The sequence below is a fragment of the Branchiostoma lanceolatum genome, chromosome 19 (genome assembly GCF_035083965.1).
Source record: "Branchiostoma lanceolatum isolate klBraLanc5 chromosome 19, klBraLanc5.hap2, whole genome shotgun sequence".
Classification (NCBI taxonomy): Eukaryota; Metazoa; Chordata; class Leptocardii; order Amphioxiformes; family Branchiostomatidae; genus Branchiostoma; species Branchiostoma lanceolatum.
In genome coordinates, this window is record NC_089740.1 from 12,575,741 (window position 1) to 12,597,369 (window position 21,629).

Genomic DNA, 21,629 nt, shown 5'->3' on the forward strand with positions numbered 1-21,629 from the left:
CTCTACCTGACGGTTGTTGTAAGTGCCGGATTCTTGTTGTTCTGTTTAAATGAGAAAGTGACCGAACAGGTCACAGCGCAAGTAATAACCCATTATGGGCTTAACTCTCGTAATCTAATGTAATTATTCAAGGTAGTCACGCAGAAAACACGCCTAATGCTATATATGGGTTTCACTGGCGTGTATGTTATCGTAATGGGCGTCCCCTGGCGACTTATCAAGTCATTGCAATGTCTCTAGGGATAGCCCATGGTTATCAGTTTATCAAAGTGAGGTTGATTGCTTTCTTTTGTCCGACAATTGTCTAAATTCGACTCCGCCCATTCCTTTCAATACTGTACAAACCATCTCCTTACAGTTACTGGCCTCGGAAAATAGACTCCTTTTGTGATTACTGATATCTACTGACTGATACTTATCAACTCAGTAAAATGTGTGCGTCACTGAATTCTCAAGAGAGAGGTCAACACTAGAGACTTTTTACATGACGTTATCTCGAAGGAAACAGTCGTGAAATATTGCGTAGAAACTCTGACGCTGAGTCACCTGCCCCACGATCACACCTATTCTCTGTATGAAACAGATCTCACCACCATGGCTAAAGCTGCTGCTGGAATCAAAGCTAAGTACTAAACACCAACAACTGACGATGTGATCGAAAACAAGAGGGTTTGTTCAAAATAAAGTCAGATATCAACAAATTAGACGGTTGTTCCTGTTACTAGTAGTACTCTCTTCATTTGAGGAAACTTTGGTTCACATTCTTAATCAGTACAACGTAGTACGGGTTTTCTCTTTATTCTAGAAGACACAGTCACCTACAACGTACTTTAGAACATTTTCTTTTGCAGAAGTCTGCAACTTGTCGAAACGACGTAGAATATGGTGACTTCGAAGGTTTTATACCAAGAGGCCATAAACCTTACAACTTAGACAATGGTTCTTCCAAGAGACGCCTTTGGACTTTGCGCTTTCCTTTCAAATCGCCCTAAAGTCGATAGGCGGCGCTGTGCAATAGTAAGCTCCTTTTAGATTGTGATTCGAAGGTGGTGAACTCTTCAACTTTCTTGGTTTGTTACTTTGTTTGGTTTGTACATGTTAGTAAGCATTTCGTTTCCGACCAAGACCCCCTGTTCACATCTTGGGAAGGGCATCTCGGTCTTTCGGAAGGCACATGTAATCGGGGTACCTTGTTCGAGAAAGTGCCTCTAGCACGCTGAGCAACAACAACATTTCGCTCTAAGTTCGACGAAGAACAAGACATTTCTATTGGATACTTTTGCAGCACAGGTAGCTGTTTATATAACCTGAGCAACATATCCCTGTAAAACATACCCTGCTAGGCTGCTACTGAAACAGAACTGGCTGTTCTATGCGCCACTAGGCACTACAAAGTGAACAACAACGACAACATTTCGCTTTAAAGCCCCTGTCACACTTGTGCGTATATACTAGCCTCTACCAGGCTTCCGTCCTATCGCTGGGAAAATAGTGTCCATCGGAATGTAACTTCACTGTATAGCGGACCTACCCTGTATAGCGGAGTACCTCGGCTGATTTCTACTATTTTCCCAGCGATAGGAAGGAAGCCTGGTAGAGGCTACGTATATACAAGCCCGCATGAGTTGCGTATACTCAACTCATACGCATACCAATGTTTTGGTCAAGATTGAGTTTTCAGCCCAAGAAGTCATTTCTTTGGTTCGATAACTAGGCTGCACAACGGTGGGTCAACGCAGAAAACAACTTCTTCCCCGCAAACTTTCCTTAAACCTAAGAAATGTTAATGCGCAACTCATGCGTACTTGAATATACGCACAAGTGTGACAGGGCCCTAAGTTCGACGAAGAGCATGACATTTCTATTGCCGTATTGGATACTTTTGCAGCCCAGGTAGTTGTTTATATAACCTGCCATACACCTGTCGAGATCCCTACCCCGTGGCGGCTCCGCTTTCATCACAACAATAGTCTGTCCGCTACATGCAACAGGTAGGTCCTATTCATTGGTGTTATCCAGGTGTGAAGATCGGGCGAGTCCACTTTCTCGGGGTGTAAACATTTCCTTAAGCAGAATATTTCTACAACCCTACCACAACTATCTCACGCATACGTTTTCATAAGTACGACATTGAGAGAAAACCGTTGAATTTGTTTGATTTTTCGCTACAAGTAGCTCCTTTTCGTTGATTGAATCTTAGAATGCTTTAAGGGGGTGAACCGACGCCCCTATATTTGGGGAGTGGTACCGCCTGATAGATTTGCACCATTGGATAGTGTTGCCAGGCAAGTGTCAATTTCACACGCAATGGCCGCACACTTACGAATTGTCTGTGCATGTTCGCAAAATTCTCCTTAAAACGCGGTCTTTTTACCCTTAGAAGACTCCCGATTGCACACAAGATATCAATGGAAGGATTATAGCTTGGATTAACGTGCTTTCACGCAAGAGAAGCCCTTGGGAATTTTGAAAATTAGCGGGGAAAGTGCTGAGTTTATTTTCCACGGAGCTGACCGAGTGTGAATCACCATTTGTTGATTTTGTTAAGACCATTGTCACGCGTACCGGGAAGCAGTCAACATGGCGAGGGAGGAAGGTAGGTGTTTTCTTGAGGTTTTCGTCGTTTATCCTAAACGCCCCCTTTTTTAAATGTAGGACACGAAAAGATACACTGTCACAAACTGGAAGGCTTGTGCAAGTCATATCTACCCAACCCACACCCTTCACTCTCTTAAAGTGTATTCTAAAAACCACAAAAACGTACATCAAGTTGTAATATCCTTTTCAAGTTCAAAAGTAGTGCATTCTGATTGAAGGCACTAGTTTGGTATGCCTCAAACAGTGAATCAATTTTACAAGAGTTAAAGATTTTGCCATTAAAACTTTAAGGTGATGTAAAAAAAACATGTTCCTTGTTTCTAGCTGCTATTTGTCATTCATTTGCGGACATAAACTTGACATTTGGCATGTCTTGAAAGGAAGGATAATGTAAGGTATTAATTTTTAACACCCCTATTCCATATTTCAACTAAGATACTACTTAATTGCATTGCTTCTGACTTAAGACTAATAATCATTCTACCATTTGCAACAGTAAAGTCGTTAGAAATTTAGACATACCTTAAGTTTCAGTTGTAGCTTTAACTGAGACTTTCTTACCAATCAATAGCCCTGCGATGTCCTTTTTCCTATCATATAATTGAGTATGAACTCTGCTATTCATGCACATGTTTGTAACATTATTTAGGATTGGTTAAAGAAAATAAGGCTATATGGCCATGAGAAACTAACAAGTCTCAAAAGGGGTTGTTATAATGTCATTAGCATAAGTAAAGGATTCTTTATGACAGCTATTAATTGTACCAGGCATCATTCATGTAGCGGCCTTATAATTTTCATAAGGAAAACAAAATATGCTTCATACTTGTTTATGTAATAGTATTGTAAGTGCACATAATTAAGATCATTTTTGATACATACATCATTGATATGTTCAGGTACAATTGTAGTAGCCACTCCAACAAAATCATGTTTTTATTCCTAAAGTTACATTTTGATAGCGAAAACAGTCGATGTCCTTTGTTGGATTTAATTCAGTCCACACCCAATGTTTGATCTAGCAATGTTCCATTCTCTGATTTGTTTGCTTCATTGTGCTTGTACCAAGGTACCCCGGCCGCATGCTAGCGTTGCTACCTTCGCTATGCTTGTTTCAGACATACATGGCATAGTTAAGGAAATTTGTAACCATTATACTTTACAGGTATTGTGTTATCAAAATAATGGTTGATAATCAGTCTTGGTTTACCACAGGTAACGCTGCGGTGTACATGTAACATCTACTAAACATAATTCCATCAGGGTGCATAATTCTGCCACCCTGAAAATATACATCCTAACAGATCTCCAACCCAACGTCTCCCAGTATAATGCACTCCTTTATATCTAAACTGTGCATACTTGGGGGGTGCTGCACTAGAGATCTCTCAAACCCACTGTTTTACAAAGTGGCGGATTTATGCCACACAGCATATTAATGTTAATTGAGGTGTATGTTGATAATCATAGTCATTCATAGTTTCCGCTTTAATGTGTCAAACAACAATTTATTTGGGGGGGGGGGGCAACTTGGCTAAATCACTGACAGTTAACTTAAACTAGCCCAGGGGCATACTTGGGGGAGCCACCATCTCAAATTACAAATTATCAATGCTAGAACAGACACATACAAATATTCATATTCAGTGGAATGCCCTGTCAGGAACAGTTGTGACGGCTCCCACCGTTGAGTCCTTCCGTGTCAGGCTGGAGGCCCGCCTCACCCCCCCCCCCCCCCCCCCCCCAACACACACACACTTTGCTCCTGATTTTTTTATTTTATTTTATTCAAATTGCAACGGCAATACAAAGACCACCCAGGCAGCGTGGCTGATTTTGGGTGTCTGACACAGCACATACAATTCATCATCACATACAATTACAATGCTGAAAACAACGCATATATACAAATAAGGTCACTGACGTACACAATGATTTGATAATGATAATAATAATGATAGTACTAGCAATAATAATAATAATAATGAATGACAAATAGGTTAGAGGTTTGAGAGGTCAGAGGTCAAGGTTAACAATACTAAAGGAATTAAGATTTGAAGTAGTTTGGCATGGTAAGTTGACGTGGATGGCTTAAATGGAAGGACCATTGAAACGCTTTGTAGAGGAAATATATGCTTCGACAGCCTTAAAAAGTTTTTTGTTTGTTAGATTGTCATAGCCTGGTAACCCCTGCAATAAGGTAGACACGGACAGACGTTGTTGTGTGAGCTGGTGGACTGTAGCAGCTAGGACGTCCCTCTGGCTGTTGTAGAGCGGACAATGTAGCAGGTAGTGGGCAACAGTCTCGGAGGACGCACCGCAGGAACACAACTTGTCTTTGATCTTCATTAGATGCAGGGTGGAATGCAAAGGGCTCCAGTCCATTCTTAGCCTGGTAGCGAGGATGTTGAAGTGCCTAGAACCTAGGCGTCTGTATGCTTGATGCTGCATAGAGGTCAGGAGGTAGTCTTTGCACATTCTCTTGAAGTTGTTTAAGGTCGAGGCCTCCTTCAGTCTCTGTGGAAGTTGATTCCAGAGGGTTGATGCATGAGGGATGAAGCTGGACCTGTACACCTTGGTTCTGCAGCGAGGGACGTGTAGGTGTGTTGTGTTGCGGAGCTGAAGTCTAGTTGACCTCTGTTCACCTCTTGTGGAGGGGATGAGCGACTGGAGGTGTGCTGGCACGAGGCCATTCGTGAGCTTGTACATCATCACCATGGAATGGTAGTGTCTCCTGGAGGCCAGACTGTCCCATTCTAGTTCCTGTGCAAGTCTGGTACTAGGAGTTCCCTTCATGGCTCCGGTTGTAAGGCAGCCTGCATGGTATTGGACTTTGTCAAGCAATTTGCTGGCTGAGCTGCAAAGATCACCTAGCAGTACAGAGGCGTACTCCAACTTAGTCCTAATCATGGTGTTGTAGGCTAGTTCAAGAGCCTCCCTACTTAGTTTTCCTCTAAGTTTACAGAGTGCACCTATAAGTTTCCTGGATTTACTGCACATTGTTTGAACGTGATCAGTCCATCTCAGGGTTTGGTGGATAGTAACTCCAAGGTGGGTGTATGACGAAACTTGTTCGACGACTTTTCCAAGGATGTATATAGGTGGGAGCTGGACATTCTTCCGGTCTGACTTTATGCAGAGGACCTTACACTTATCTGGGTGAAGTTCAAGTCCCCAGTCAAGGAACCAGGTAGAGACAGTGCGCAAGTCAGCGTTTGTGGTGTCAGCTATCTCCTTGACGGTTTTTGCTGAATTATACAAGGAGGTGTCGTCTGCAAAGCAGTTAATGTTCGACTTGCAGGTAAGGTCTTTGAGGTCGTTGAGGTATACAAGGAAAAGTAAGGGGCCTAATATGCTACCTTGGGGTACACCTGCTGAGGTTGTGCCCCAGGAGGAAGTTACACCGTTGAGGACGACTCGTTGACGACGGTCCGTCAGGTAGCTGTCAAACCAGTGTATCAGCGGTCCTCCTACCCCGTAGCGAGTGAGCTTGTAGATGAGTCCTTGACGCCAGACTGTGTCAAAAGCCCGCTTTACGTCTAGGAATACAGCCGCAGTGCAAGCTATGTCAGGGTCATCGACTGATTTCCCCCAGTCATCTACAAGTCGTAACAGCTGGAGTACGGTGCTGTCTCCTTTTTTAAAACCGGATTGGTTTTCGTTCAGCAGGTTGTTGTGTACAAGGTGGGCATAAAGGTGGTTGTGAACCAGTCTTTCCATGACTTTTGCCACTGTAGGTAGCAAGGATATAGGCCGGTAGTTCTGGCAGTCTGTTCTGTCGCCCTTTTTATACACAGGGGTGATGTTGCACTCTTTCCACTCAGTGGGAAATATTCCAGAGCACAAGGAGTAATTGAACAGATCCCTTAAGGAGGAACAAATCGCAGGCGCTGCCTCCCTGAGAAGTCTGATCGAGATACCATCAGGACCCGCGGCTTTGTTTGTCTGAAGGTTCAGGAGTACCTTGAGAACTTCTTCAGTTGAGAACTGGAGTACAGTGAGTTGTGTGGATGTAAACATCGGTAGTTTCATTGTCTTGTCTGGTTGCTTTGCCTTGGTCACATTTACAAACATTTTGTTCAAAAGTTCAGTTTTGTCAGTGTCTTTACTCACTAGATGTCCTTGGCTAGATAGTGCCGGGATATTTGTCTTCCCCTTTCCAGTAATCTTGCTTAATACAGACCACAGAAGTTTTGATCCGTTAGGGGTTCGGATCTTGTCACCTATAGATGCATAATACTCATGCTCTGCTTTACGAAGTTCAGAAGTCAGCGAGTTCTTGTACGAGGTGTAATTCGTCCAATTTGTCTGTGTTCGGGACGCCTTGTAGACTCGGTAGAGTTCAGTTTTCTGTCGGATCATGTCAAGCAGGTCCGGGGTTACCCATGGCTTATGAACTCGATTAGATGCTTTGACTATTTTGTTAGGAATTGTGTTTTTAGCAATTTTCAAAAATTTAGCCTTCCAGTTACACCACATATTATCGATAGATCCTGTCATACAGGAGACCCAGTTGGCCTTTCGTAACTCATGCCGGAATGTATCAAAGTTTGCCTTCTCATACAGCCATACGTGTCGCTTTACATTGTTGCTAGGTAAGTACATATTGAGTTCACATACAATTAAACTATGATCGGAGGTGGCTAAAGGTGCAAGTGTGTACATACGATTGATTCTTCCAGGATCAGATAGTATAACTAAGTCTAGTACACTACTGCTGGTCTGTGTAACCCTTGTACCCTCATGTTGGGATTGGTAGAGTCCATATCTATCGATTATGTCCGCTAGAAGGTGGCCGTTTTGGTCGGTAGTCGATCCTCCCCAGGCTGTGTGATGGCAGTTAAAGTCACCAACGATGACTACCTGTCCCTTTTCGGACACTGCTCTGGAAACACTATTTTCAAATTGTTCGTAGAAGTCTTCAGGAGCAGTTGGGGGTCTGTAAACACAGGCTACGAGGACCTTGTTTCCTCCCACTTTGGTTTCAATCCACAAGTCCTGCCAATGACTGCTGCATGACTCAAGGTCAGGTCTATGTCTGCACACAAGGACATCATTGGCGAGTAATGCAACTCCACCTCCAACTTGACCTTGCCGATCTTTTCTGTACAATGAGGTGTAGCCGGGTATGTTGATGTCAGAGTCAAGAACGGAGTTATTGAACCATGTTTCGGTAAGACCGGTTTCGGTTGCTCCTGATGGGGTTAATTGGGGGTATTATTAATGATGATGATGTAATCAAAGTGGTTACATAGATGAGAGACTGAGAGTAATCAAAAACTTGGCTGTAGGCTGCACCAATTCTATTTCTAGGTTCTCAGATTTTCCTGAAAATAATTTAACAGGTGGTTGAAACAAAAATAAAATGACAGGCATCCTAGAGTGAACCCAAAAGCTACCACTGTAGCTACAAAGTCAACATAGAAAACTATGTATTTAAAATGTTAATGCCTTCAAACTGAGAGGATGGACAACAATACAGATCAAGAGAGAGCTCTGCATAGCCTGGTAACCATCAATAATTCCCATGGGCCAGGATTATGGTATTCAACTGGCCCAAGCCCTCCTAAGGATAGGCCTTTTTCGTTTTATCTGCTGTCCTTTGGGACTCTGTAAAAATTCACCCGCATGCATTTGTGTTGTTGGATTCTTTGTTGAATTTTCATCATTTTGATATATTAGATCAGAAATTTTATATATTTTGCCCCCTATATATATTTTGCCCCCAAAGAAGGCTAGTGTTGGCGGGAGGTTTGCTAGGGTCGGTAGTGATTGCACAAATGTGTGGCCAAAGGGCTATAGAAAAGAGATGGGCGCCACCCCTACGCATCTTATCAAGACACCTGGGTCACTTTTATATTACCAGACTATCCCTACATGGTAGTGAGGAACAAGGGTGCGAGAGTGGTGTAAAGGAGGCTTGAATGTTGTCAGTCCTTGTTGACCTGGGTCTTTGTTACATGTTATAGAGGACGTGTAAACACCTGACGGACGGGAAACTTGTCTGGTCGAGTCTCAAGTGTTTGCCGACAATGTTTGTTGTACTGTTGACGGACCATAGAACCAGTGCTATGGCCTAGTGGGTAGAGTGTTTGGCTGACATATGGTAAACTGTGAGTTTGATCTCCGACTGTGTCATATCAACGGAAAGACAAAAAAACTTCACTTCAGTAGCCAAAGCTCCTCACACAAAGCCCAAGTTAATTCCAAAAACAAAATGTGTGTAAATCAGGCCTGGGACGCTGAGGGGAAAGTCTGCATCTTGGAATACACAGTTTCAGGGAGTCAGATGCAATATTTTTACTTATTTTGTTTCTGTATTGTCCCCTTGCTTTATTTCATGTAAAAGTGTTCCAGAACCGACCAATCAAATTGATGTGGCTTAGGCGGAATTTAAAAAAAATGCTAGATTGGAAAATCAACATGAAAACAGAATCTCAGAGGAAAGTTTGTACTTTGGTGCACACAATTTCAGGGAGTGAACAGGGTCAGGTGCGAGTTTTCACCCCAGCTTTTTGCTTTAATGATATCCTCGTGCTAAAATTTTACCAAAAAAAATCTGTTAACCAAGAAATTAGATTGGTGTGGCCTTATGCAAAAGTTACTCTCCAAGGCAGTGAAGTATTGTTTTTTGCTTGTCTGTCTGTCTGTCTGTCTGTCTGTGTGTTTCTGATTGCAAAGTAGTATATGTATTTCTATGGACTCAGATTATATGAAACACTTCAAGGTTTAATAGAACAGCTAGGCCATAGGAATATAAAAATAGGAATATAAAAGGAATGTACCAAGTATCAGAATCAATTTTTGAGTCTTTTCGAATCATTATCATAATTATGGAAACAGACACAAAAGCAAAACATTTCATATGATCCAATATATATATAATATTATTTTCACAAACGTGTCAACATATTAATTCTATATGAAATCTTTTGGCTGTTATAACTCCTATAAAAATTACATGCAATAACTGTGATCTTATGATAAACCCCATTAGTAAATTACAGACCTTAAACACAATAGTTGAGTACACTGGCATCCACTCTAGACATATCCATTGAGCGGTTCATGCATGATTTATCAACCCCTTTGTGTGTGTGCTTGTGTACACTCATATCTATGATTACATGCTGGATTATTAATGGGCCGGTACCATTAGCTGTAACCACAACCAAACCAAACAGACCAAGGACTCGAAATAAAAAATCTGGAACCCGCTCGCAATTTGTAGGATAAAATTTGTGGTCGCAGGTAACTTTCATACTTTACATCATAAGTTACAACCCTCTTGCCTGGAGCAACCTTGTCCAGGTTGGTCTCTAACCAAGTTTCCTCAGTCCCTTGAGACCAAGTTTGAACGAGTTATCTGCCACTTTGATGAAAAACTGTGTGTTTGAGAGATCTCTTGTGCAGCACCCCCAGGTGTACACAGTTTTGATATACAGGAGTGCATTTGTACTGAGGTTGAACATTGCAATGGAGATCTCTTTGTTTAGGCACATTTTTAAGGGTGGTGGGTACATGTATATGTAACTAGTTGTCAGGTAATAGAGGTTGAAGATCAGAATAATTTGAAATTTGAAAAAAAAGCGGTAAAAATTTTGTAAATACATGTAGACAGAAACCAGTGATGTGGAATACCCCATACATAGCCTTCAAAATGAGAACACCTGTTCCATTGCTGCAACAACAGGAATGACTGATGACACAGGATGGCAAATAAGAAAGAAGAAACAAATTTCCTAATAGAGTTTGGGCATTGTCAATATAGCGTGCTGTTTCATTTTATTAAAGTTCTTGTCAAATGAATGAATGTGCTTTGTTACACTGATATTTTTTGCATCTTTGTTGCACTTTCCCTTTATCACCTCTCTTTCATATCCCCTAATTATTACACAATAAATATCAAATTATTCAATTTGACATTTCAGTTTAAGTTTGACGTTCTATTTTTTTACTCTCAACATTTGCTTCTTTTGACAAATATTTATAGTAAGTTTTCATAGTGACCTGACACAATATTTCAAAGTGTTATTACTTTAAATTTATGGATGGTTAAAGCTTTCCTCAGGATTCAGGTCTTCTTGTACAACCCCTTTCACGCCCTTGTCCAAGAAACACATTAAATAGTGTCACATTAGCCGGGTTGTCGGGGGCAACCAAGGTATGTCCACCTTTCTGGCGCAAATACCAGCGGAACTACCTGTTTGACAGAGAGGGTCAATATTTGTAATTGTGGCATTTATTACAGGTCCTGATAAGTGGGACTTTTCAATGTGGGCAGGACCATTCAATTGGAGGGGGAAAATTAAATCATTTAGTGAGAAATTGCCTTTGATTAATACTTCTACAATGTAAAAAGTAGCAGACTAGATACAAATTTCGGTTAAGAGTCTGTTTTTCAGTAAAGCAAAAAGTTTGTATAATTAGAATTATGATAGATTTAACCACTTGTGAAAATTTTGGAAACCCCCCTTCTGATGATCAATGAGCAAAACCCAAACATGAAATCCTAATGGAGCAAAGATATTTGGCCTATAGAATATTTGGGAACGAGCCAGGCTTGTCAGAAGACAGGTGTCCACAGATTTCTTGGGATTTTTCACCGTTAACAGGTAAATTTCAAATGATATTTTGCTGGATTTTGAAACCGTTCTTATGAGTAGATTGTAGAAAATTTTAATATGCTTTGCGGGGTATATAAGCTAGTGTAAAGTGATAGAAATTATCATTACTTTCAGATAACGTTCTATAGATATTTCTTCCTTGAAAATGTTTTTAATAACTTAGATTCTGGGTTGGCCTCCCACAGTATCTTTTTACAAATGCACTTTCTTAAAAAGTATTTTAGTAGTGACTTGTACAGATTTACAATGAATCGATATTGTAATGCTACACGTACCATTATGTTATATTTGTTGATGATTCTTTATCGTCAAAGGTAACTAGGGAACAAGCATATCCCTGGAGAAAAAAATGTCAAAGGAACAAGTCTTCCAAATCATAGATCTTTTTGATGACTGTACAAATGGTTTTAATTCAGTGAAAACACTGCAACATCCAGTAAGGTCATCTTGTATCTTATATGTTGAAATTCAACCTTTGCCATTTCTTGTTCTCCAGGTTTGAAGGTGACCTTGAGACTCCACCAAAATGGTGGACGCTCCTCTCCAACATGGCTTCTCCCCGTCGTTCGGTCGTAGGAGCTCGCGGCAAAGTTCAAGTTCGATACAGCGTCTCTCGTTCTCTCTTTCAAGTCACCGCAGGATTTCGGGGATGTCTTCAGGAGACGGGGAGGGATTTTCGCGACAGGGAAGCACGATGTCGCGCGGAGGTAGTATGACTATGAGAGGTTTTGGAGGACGCACGTCAATCACTTCAGACTTAGGAGGTGTGGAATTTAGTTTCGTTTTTATTAGTTTATTGAGATTTATCCACATTTGTGAAATAATTTGCATAACAGGTGCCTATATAGGTAGTATGAGTGGTTTTGGGGGATGCATTGTCCATCACTCCAGACTTAGGAATTTTGTTTTATCTTTATTCATTTATTTAATTGAATTGAAATTTACCACATTTGTAGAAGAATTGACACAACAGGTGACTATCACCTTATTGTTTTCAAAGTGTGCAACAAAGAACAGACTATAGACTCCCCCTCAGACATTCCATTATCCAGTATAGTTTCTTTAAATTCAAGAACCAAATAAATGGCGTTGGTGTGGCCTTATTATTACTAGGGAAATCACTACAAAACAAACGGTATTTATTTTACAGTCATTTAAAGTCTTTTGATCCATTTGAACAAATCTAATAGGATTGTTAACGTTACACATGTGAACACTGCACCTGAGTTATGTTATGATCACTTTTCTACACCTACCTTTTTTGAGAAATTTACAGATAAAAATGTATGAAAGTTGAAATTTTGGAAATCTGAATAAGAAGATATTTGGTGCATAATTATGCACTTGAATTTATGCAGCCAAAATTGGAGCTGTGCACCTAATTTTCAACTGTAGGTGCACCGGTGCAACTAGATATTTGTGTAGAGTTACATTATGTAAAGCTTCTACTGTACACTAGTATTCAGCATATTCTTGACATCTAAGTGTCAGCAAAAATTATGAAACATTTATTGTATTACTAATGTTTAAAATTTTCAAGTTAGCTACAGAATTTCAGATTCAGGGTATGAAGAGAGGCAGTAAGGTTTGTTCTCCCAGATTTTTCTGTGCACCAAAAATCTGAAAAAAATATTGTACATTGTGCAAACTACATGGTAAATAGTGAACATGCCAGAAAGCTTTTAGATAGATTTGTAATATTGCTTATTATCACGGACATCACGCTTAGGGTTAGGGTAGTAACCGAGGCCGTCTCTGCATCGAAAATAAATCATTGCTTTGCATAATCTGTAAAACATAGTATGTAAAGAATAATCTACATATCAAAGTCTGTGCTTTGTAGACTAAATCTGTGCTCTGTAAATGCCTTAAAGCTTATAAAAAGTTGCATGCCATGTGTAGTTTTTTAATATTGTTAAATTACCAGGGCTAGCCCATTGTGATAGATTTCGGCCAATTGGGTGGACCTTATTATATGATTGGTTTTATACATACATCCATGCGTTTTATACATTTGACTAATAAGTCAAGTCAAATCATAATCATCGAATCTTAGGGATAGGTGCCCCATGCAGTGCTCTCACATTGAATTCAAATTTGTATCCCCAAAAATGAATTTTGAGCCTTGCTGCATCCTTAACTCTACAACCATTTTGTGACACTGTCGGTGTTGAAAGGTGCTGTGGACTTTTTGAAATAGCTCAAATTTGTCCTTTACATTAGTAACAGTCATGCAGTATTAATGATGTGTGCTAGAGACTCAACCATCTGATGCCCTCTCTGAGACGTTGACAATTTATTGTTGATATGAAAACAAAGGTGTAACCCATTAGAGATTGTAGGTTAACAGTAAAATTTGGCATTGTGTTCTTTCAATCAGTCAAGGGCCTGACATGGAATGAAAGGTTGAATATGACAGTAAGAAGTTTGGTCCTAGGGGATTGCTAAATGCATTCATGTAGCCTGTATTGTTATTGCGGTCATGGCAATAAGTAAAAGAGGAAACAAATTTGGTAAAACGTTTTCCCACATGTCGATTCATTATTAATGAGGATTCTAGTTAAGCTAAAGAGTTGCCTCAGATACAAAATGAGTTCGATGTCTTCCAAAATAGTGTGATAAAAAAATTTAAAAAAATCTTATTCAACAGTTACATGCAGGTATATAATAATATTTTAAAATAATATTTTGATTTGGAATCAGATGTGTTATAAAATTTTTCAATGTATGACTGTGTATAACACTCTTACCTCCAAATATACAATATACCCCAGTGCTACATGTATACCATCAAACCTGTCTGTAATGACCACTCAAGGGATTAGATGAAAATGGGCACATTAGACAGGTTGTCTTAATGCTTGTGTCAAAGGAAAAAGATAATTTGAGAGACCAAGAAAAATTGGCCACAATGGCCAAGGGTCCTTATGTAAAGGTGGTCACAAGTACAGGTTTGACTGTATATCAATAGCCAGGTGGTCCTTATGTAGAGGTTTGGCTAACCACTTGTACAGGTTTGACTGTATATCAATATAATGGCCAGGTGGTCCTTATGTAGAGGTTTGGCTAACCACTTGTACAGGTTTGACTGTATATCAATGGCCAGGTGGTCCTTATGTAGAGTTTATCACTAGTACATGTTTGACTGTATATCAATGGCCAGGTGGTCCTTATAATATGTAGAGGTTTATCTAACCACTTGCACATGTTTGACTGTATCTCTTTGACCTCGTATTCTCGCAGCACTGATGGAACTTGACGGGAACCAGGGGCAGAGCGAAATTGAACATGAGATACGGGAGCAGCTCCGTGGACCGCTGGAGGATATCAGCAGGCAGAGGCTCCGAGCCATGCGTATGGCCCTCCGGCGATATGGCAACGTGGACAGCAGGATATCTCAGAAAGACTTCCTGTAAAGATTTCTCTGTTTTTTTTTATATCTTGTTTGTTTTTATGTTTATAGTTATCATAATTTTTGATTATTGTTAATCACTAATCATTGTTTGTAGTTGCCTACTAAATTTGATCTTAAGGTTTATCTTCATTGCTTTCAAATTGGTAATTTGAACATATCCTTAAATCTTTAGTGAGTGAAAGTCTTTCTTCTCTTTGGTGCTGAAACGCCTTCCATTACACGATGGTTACTTGTACAGCAGTACTGAGCCGTCATATTTGTTACTGTTGTCTCAAATGTTACTGTTATCTGTTTGAATGTCATCAACATACAACTTCTCTTGTTACCTCCATAAAAAATGGAGGTATTGTTTTGTGTGTGTCTGTCTGTGTGTGTGTGTGTGTGTGTTTGTGTGTGTGTTTGTGTGTGTGTTTGTGTGTGTGTGTGTGAGTGTGTGTGCGTGTGTGTGTATGTGTGTCTGTCTGTGTGTGTGTGTGCGTGTGTGTGTGTGTCTGTGTGTGTGTGTGTGTGTGTTTCCAGATATTTGTGGTCAGCATTACTTTAGAACCTATGGACACTTTGTGTGATATTGGTATCTGGATAGATGTTTTGAAAAAGACGGTCAAGGTTTACCTGAAAAGATTTGACAAGAAAACAGACTGGAACTGTTGAAATTAGAATGGTCATATGCTCAACATTTTACTCAAAACAAACCTTTTTTACCATTTCTTCAGGACTGTTTTCCAAGAATACAATTTGAAGATTTCCAGTCGTCTGCTGTCCCTGATGTTACACCGGTTCGAGAACCAGTTTGGTGTGGACTATGAGAACATGTGGAAACTCATGTATGATACCCAACACACAACAGGTTAGGGAAACTCATGTATGATACCCAACACACAACAGATTAGGGAAACTCAGGTATGATACCCAATACACAACAGTTTAGGCAAAATATTATTAGTAATATACACTGTTTTTTTATCCAGTTTGTAGGCAGGACATACATGTAGGTAGGAGTTTTGTATTTCTGAAATATTTTATGTATTTCTGTATGTGCTTGTTCGATCAGACCATGTGCCAGATGCAATAAATCAATGAATGAAAATATAGTATTCATTTAAATCAACATGCTTCCATGTTTTTGCAGTTTTTCAGAAGGCTGATTCAGCAAATTAAGAATGTGTTATGTCAAGGTATGATTCACATAATCTACTATAACTCACCAAGCTTTTGTAGACTGGAGTTTGTGCTAACAAATACCCAAGCAGTCTAACATCTATTGTTCTTAACTCTCAAGGTCGTGACAGTGTCATGGCCAAGAACGCAAGTAACGAGAATAGCAATGCCGATCAGCTGAACCAGTCCTTTCACAACTCCGCCGACCTCAAGCTGGTGGAGAGGATAAAGACACAGTTTGCCAAGAGCGGGGACGAGTTTGACCTTGAGGAGTTCCGGGACGAGCTGAAGGTCAGAGACAGAGGGCACACCACCACTCTGTCCAAGAAGGAGGTAAGGAGGATAATTTTTGAGTATCTACACGCACCTTGAACCATTTTAGAAGTTTAAAATGTCTAGAATGTTTGGCCCAGATGTCCTGGGTTCCTACCCCTGACAGCCCTCAATATTGCGCCTTTGGGAAATGCACTTCACACCGATTTCATTGCTTCACTGAGGTGAAAATGAGTACCTAGCTTTGGCTATTCACATCCATTTAATTGAACTCTAAGTGGAGGTTCTGTATTTGAGAAGAGCCACACCTTGAGGATGTTGAAATAAAATGGTGTGGGCTGGCCTAAAACCTATCCGTTATGGCTAACTCTAAAGCTGATTTTCTATACATCAAATGAACTTATAGGCCCTATATATCAAATAAACTTATGACTCATAATAATTGTTTTCTTTGTAATGACATGTCATATAATGTTAGCTTGGAAGAGAGTAATAAGTAGTTTCACTGAGCCCTTTCTGTCTCCTACAGATGAAGAAAGCCGTAGCAGAGATGCAGGTTCCGATCTACGGGAACGTCATGAACGCCCTGATGAAGAGGTGTGACGACGAGTGCAACGGGCAGATCAGGTAGGGTGTGGTCACCTGGAGCGTTCCACTCTTAGATCTAGATTTATGCAGGGGAATTGAGAGGAGCATTTACAAGAGAGAGTGTCAGAGGAACAGTTGTTGATATAGCACTTGGGACTGATGTCAAGAAACTTGCAGATGAAAGAGATCTAAAGATGCAAGAAAAGCATTTATTTTACAAAATAAATTTTACTTTGTGGTATTTGAATTTCGATTTATGTCAGTTGCGGGATCAGTGGATTGACTTGAAACTCAGAGATTTCTTAAGCATGGACTTTTATACAGTGAATGTTGGTGGGTATTCGATAAAAAGACAATTACATTATCAAGGAATTGCTCTTGCTCCTTGCTTCTCTAACAGTTGGCCAGAGTTTTTGCGGTTCCTGACTGCAGCAAAAGACTCCCTGGCCCGTGGAGAGGACGGGACAGATCTGAATGCCTCTGGCTCCAAACTGTGGAACACCGGGACAACCTCCACCAGGACTAGCACTGGGGAAGATCCAAGGGTTTGTATTCGTGTTTGAAAACCAATAAATGTAAAATGATATGATTCCTGTTTGTGTTACATTTTATCAATTTGAAGGTGTTTCTGTGGATATTTCGTATACTTTTCTTTAGTTTTAAACGATAAGCCTTGACCAATATGTCTGCATGTTGTGCTAAAAAAAGTGACTCAGAGACACTTCTTGTCTACTCTTTGTTGTGTCACCCATTGCTTATAATGTATGATATTGTAAATTACAAATCATGATGAATCAAAATTGTTGTTAACAATATTAGATAGTATTTGTATGTGCAAGCATACCATAGATTAAGATATTAGGTGTGTATTTATGTAAAAACATTCAAGTTTGTTCATTCTTCTACGTGTACCTCCCTTGTGTGATTGTTGTGTATGTGTCTCATTGTCCATTTTTCTTCTTCTTCTTCTTTTTGTGACTAATCTTACAGCGTCGAAAGAAAAGGAAGGTGACACAAAGTTTTCCACAGAATTGGTGCCACTAGTTTAGAAAAAGCTTTAAACAATCTTTTTTTTGTTTCTAACCCAAGGATTGGTATCATCAAGCACTAATCTTGTTTGCAGTAGTTGAGTTTCATGATAGATTAGAGGTGTTAGTTGTCACATTGAAAAAGGCTTCAAGGCATTGTAGGAACCCTTATTATCAAGGATTGCTAAGTTTTGTTGACTAAGTAACATATAATTCTCATTGAGTTATTTTTAATCCTAATATATCATCACTGGACAAATTTGATTTGCCTAAAAAGCTAGATGGCTGCAACTCTAGACTGTCCTTGGTGCTGGTTTGCTAATCACCAAAATGAATCTCAGTGTGTTTTTCCTGATCATTGGCTTTGCTACTTCTAAAATCAGATCAAATTGACTAAAATAGATGTCTTTTCAGCTACCATGGATGCCCATTGGCTGTCAAACTATGGCCTTTTCTTTCTCCACCCTGTCAATTTGACTTCACCCTCACTTCCTTAGTCAAGATGCATGTGACCACCAAGCATTTAACCTTTAGCACTCTGGAGTAGCTGTTTGGCACCCCAGTCTCTATTGGTAACAGACTTATTACACAGTAGGAATAAGGTTAAGACCCATGCCCATTACTCAAACCTTCTCAAACTGCAGGAACACTTTGCAGCAATGAACCATTAATCAGTCACTGAACTGGAGTAATATGTTCAGTCTTATAGCCTGTTTTAGTAATCATCTATGTGGCAATAGTTCACTTCAACACATCATAGAAACAATGTGCACCCTCACTTTTCCATCACTTCTAGAGGTGTAGAAAATAAGGCTGATGGAAAAAGAGGTCATGCTATCTTTTATATAATTTTCAGAAAATGTCAACAGTATCTTCAGGACCGAGGTTGATAGAAGGAACACCTTATGGCGAATCACCCCGCCCTACAACCCCTTTGTCGTTGGGACTGAAGCGAAACTCGATGCCGACGCCCAAAGCGAGCTCCGTTTCCCCACGTAAGGCCCGATCCATGGCGTCTGACACCTTACGGGGGTACGACGGATCTTCCTCAGGAACTGAAGACAGCAGAAAACGACGAGGTATGTTTTTTGTTCTTGATACTTTTATTATTAAGATGGCGTCATACTATGAATGACCTTAGCCGCCAAATTTTTGTTTGTGAGAAGGTCAACGAATTCTAAAATCACAGAGGGAAGCATATTTTATGTCTGAAAGCCAACCCTCTGACATGCAAACGCAAGCTTATAAAGTGATCTAGACGACACAAACCGTATTTCTGGCAAAAATGTCCTTATGAGTTCACAGGCCTAATCACCAAACTATTCACTACAGTGCATTGAAGAGTCCTGAGACCTATTGCCAATGAATATTTCTTGCATTGTGTAATAATTATTGTTTATCATCTTTAAATTTTGTAGTTACTGAATTAGAATGTAGAGTTATTCTTGTCATAGCCTGTCCTTGGTGCTGAATGTAATGTTACTGATGATTGGCTTGTACCACTCACAAGAGCTAGTTTTCCAATGGCCTGATTGGCTACCAATGAGTGCAGGTCAAATGTACAGTAATTGCTGATTGGCTAACATATCCTGACCTTGTTGCTGATTGGTTATCACAACAGATAATCTCAGTGTGTTATGACAGTATGTATTGTACTTGATACATTTATCCTCACCAATAGTATTCAAAACTATGATTTTTTAAAGATATGCTTTTTAGTTGAACTGAAACTAAATCAAAATATCATCATGTTTATGTATATCACAAAACACTGACTAGCCTGTAAGTTACGTTTTGATGATTTTGATGATTTGAAAGCCAGCAGTAGAATCTAACATTGTAAATTTTGTGCTAACACAATGTTGATGCACATTGATTGTATTTTTCTTGTTATTTCAAATATTTTTGCTACTTCGTAGATATTTGCGGTGCACCACAATAGTTCATAACTAATCTATTTATAACTTGCACTTAGAAATGTAGACTTTGATTTTTAGATAGTTTCCTTTTCTACTTGTGTTGTAGGATCACCAATAGCTGAAGAAACGCACAGAACGAAATCAACTGACTCACTAAGTGGTAAGATGAAAAGATTGAAAGTAGATATCATGTAATACTACAGTCAAACCTGCCCAAGAAGACCACTCAGGGGACTGAAAAAATCTGGTCTATATGGACAGGTGGTCGCTATGGACAGATTCTTGATGTTTGTGTCATTGTTAAAAATTATGTTAGGAACCACCAAAAAGTGATAACATTGGCCAGGTGGTCCTTATGTACATGTAGAGGTGGTCACCTGTACAGGTTTGACTGTATGTAGTGGGTATTTTTTTCCCTCACTCTTTACCTATACTGTAAATTCCTTTACAGTTGTGGTGGTTTTATTTCCCAGTTTGCGGTTGGAGAGAAGAAGAGTTTTTTGCAGTTTAAGATTCATGGCTGAAACAATTCTGTACAGTAGTAATTGGAAACAAATATCCACTGTGTCGTTAATTTGAGATAGAGAGGTCACTGCAAAAGCTGCGTAGATAAAACCACTGCAAAGGACTCAAGATTTACAGTGCCTATTCCTGTACATTGGTGGTCACAAATGAACAGTGCCATGTAAACACATCTGCAATATGCATGAATCAAACTCACGTTGTTTGCCCTTGCAAATCTTCCAACTTTTCTGCTAACTTCTGCATGACAGCGAGAAGAAAGAAGGGAAAGAAAGGTAAAGTAAAAGACAAACAAAGGGTGGTAGAATAGCAAAAATGTCCGAACACAAAGACGTGTAACGGGGGTTGCCCTAACTTAGGACGCGACCTAACTTAGGACGGACTTTTTAGTGATCTTGTTATGCATTAGTACGCCGTGTTTGTGTCCACTGACTATGCTCATAAGGAAGATAAATAAACCAAGTCCATGCACATAATTTTTATTTGCATTCAAAACATATGTGTACATATTCATTTCTTGTTTTGTCGAGAATAGTATTTTGACAATAATGATGGCAACGCAGAGTAGAGGGTCACTGCGTAGCTAGACGGCCTGACACCTAAATATACGACCTGTGCCAAGCAGATATACAACTATCATACACATAAGAAATATAACTTCATAAAACACAAAAAAATTGGGTCTTTAAGTGTTTCTTGAGAAGAAAACCGACCAAAGAAAACAACGTAAACATCGCTGCCGTCTGGCAACGTTGTTTTCCCGCCATTTTTTGGGGCCGCGATGGTGGCGGACAGCGATTCAACGCACAGATTTGTAACGCTCTAACATGTGATTGGTACCGTCTATGAAAAGGAAACTGAATACAGAGATGGCGAAGATATTTCCCAATAAGTAGACGGAGTATTGTTGATGTAAGCGGAGTCGTTTTTTCGTAATGATTTTGTAAGTCGGCTCGTATGCAAGACGTACGTCGGGCCGCGCGCAAAGTGCGTAGTAGCCTATTTCCCGCCAAAACATGAGCTGGGATGCGCTAGATATAGCCCTTCTCACATGACGTTAGAAGTGCACACAGTCAAAATTTTTCGGTCAAAAGAAAGCTAGAATATAGCAGACTTCAAGCCTTATTTACATTTCCCTAACTTCATCACCAACTTCCGAAGAGAGCAAAATTACCAAAGCGTACTAAGTTAGGCACACTATCTGGCGTAGCACTAAATCAGAAGGTACATTCGTGAAAACGTCTCACAGCGCTTGCCGCTTGTAACTCGGAGCGTGAAGGGCCCATGAACATTATGAATACATTTCTTGTCCATGTATGTTCTTTAGATGAATGTTTTCAAAATTCATTCATTAAAACATGACCATTCTCTGGCAACCAGCAATGGAGCGCCGTGAGTTCGAGCGCGTAAAAAAACGTCCTATGTTTGGGCGACTCCCGTTAATCATTAGCAAATTCTGTAGTCCATTTGTTCCTTTTTAGATAAAATCACATCCTTTTTT

At 39.9% G+C, this 21,629-nt stretch overlaps 1 protein-coding gene across 1 annotated transcript in view; it reads left to right on the top strand.

Moving 5' to 3' along the window:
• Positions 1-11,128: 11,128 nt before the first annotated feature.
• The window catches only part of LOC136425150 (uncharacterized), a 36,452-nt gene continuing 25,951 nt past the window's right edge, over positions 11,129-21,629 (top strand). The window contains exons 1-9 of the mRNA XM_066413948.1: positions 11,129-11,213; positions 11,722-11,989; positions 14,469-14,637; positions 15,354-15,487; positions 15,920-16,131; positions 16,601-16,698; positions 17,060-17,204; positions 18,544-18,766; positions 19,713-19,766. Coding sequence (XP_066270045.1) covers positions 11,752-11,989; positions 14,469-14,637; positions 15,354-15,487; positions 15,920-16,131; positions 16,601-16,698; positions 17,060-17,204; positions 18,544-18,766; positions 19,713-19,766 — 1,273 coding nt within the window. The 5' untranslated portion in view covers positions 11,129-11,213; positions 11,722-11,751. The remainder of the gene's footprint in view (positions 11,214-11,721; positions 11,990-14,468; positions 14,638-15,353; positions 15,488-15,919; positions 16,132-16,600; positions 16,699-17,059; positions 17,205-18,543; positions 18,767-19,712; positions 19,767-21,629) is intronic.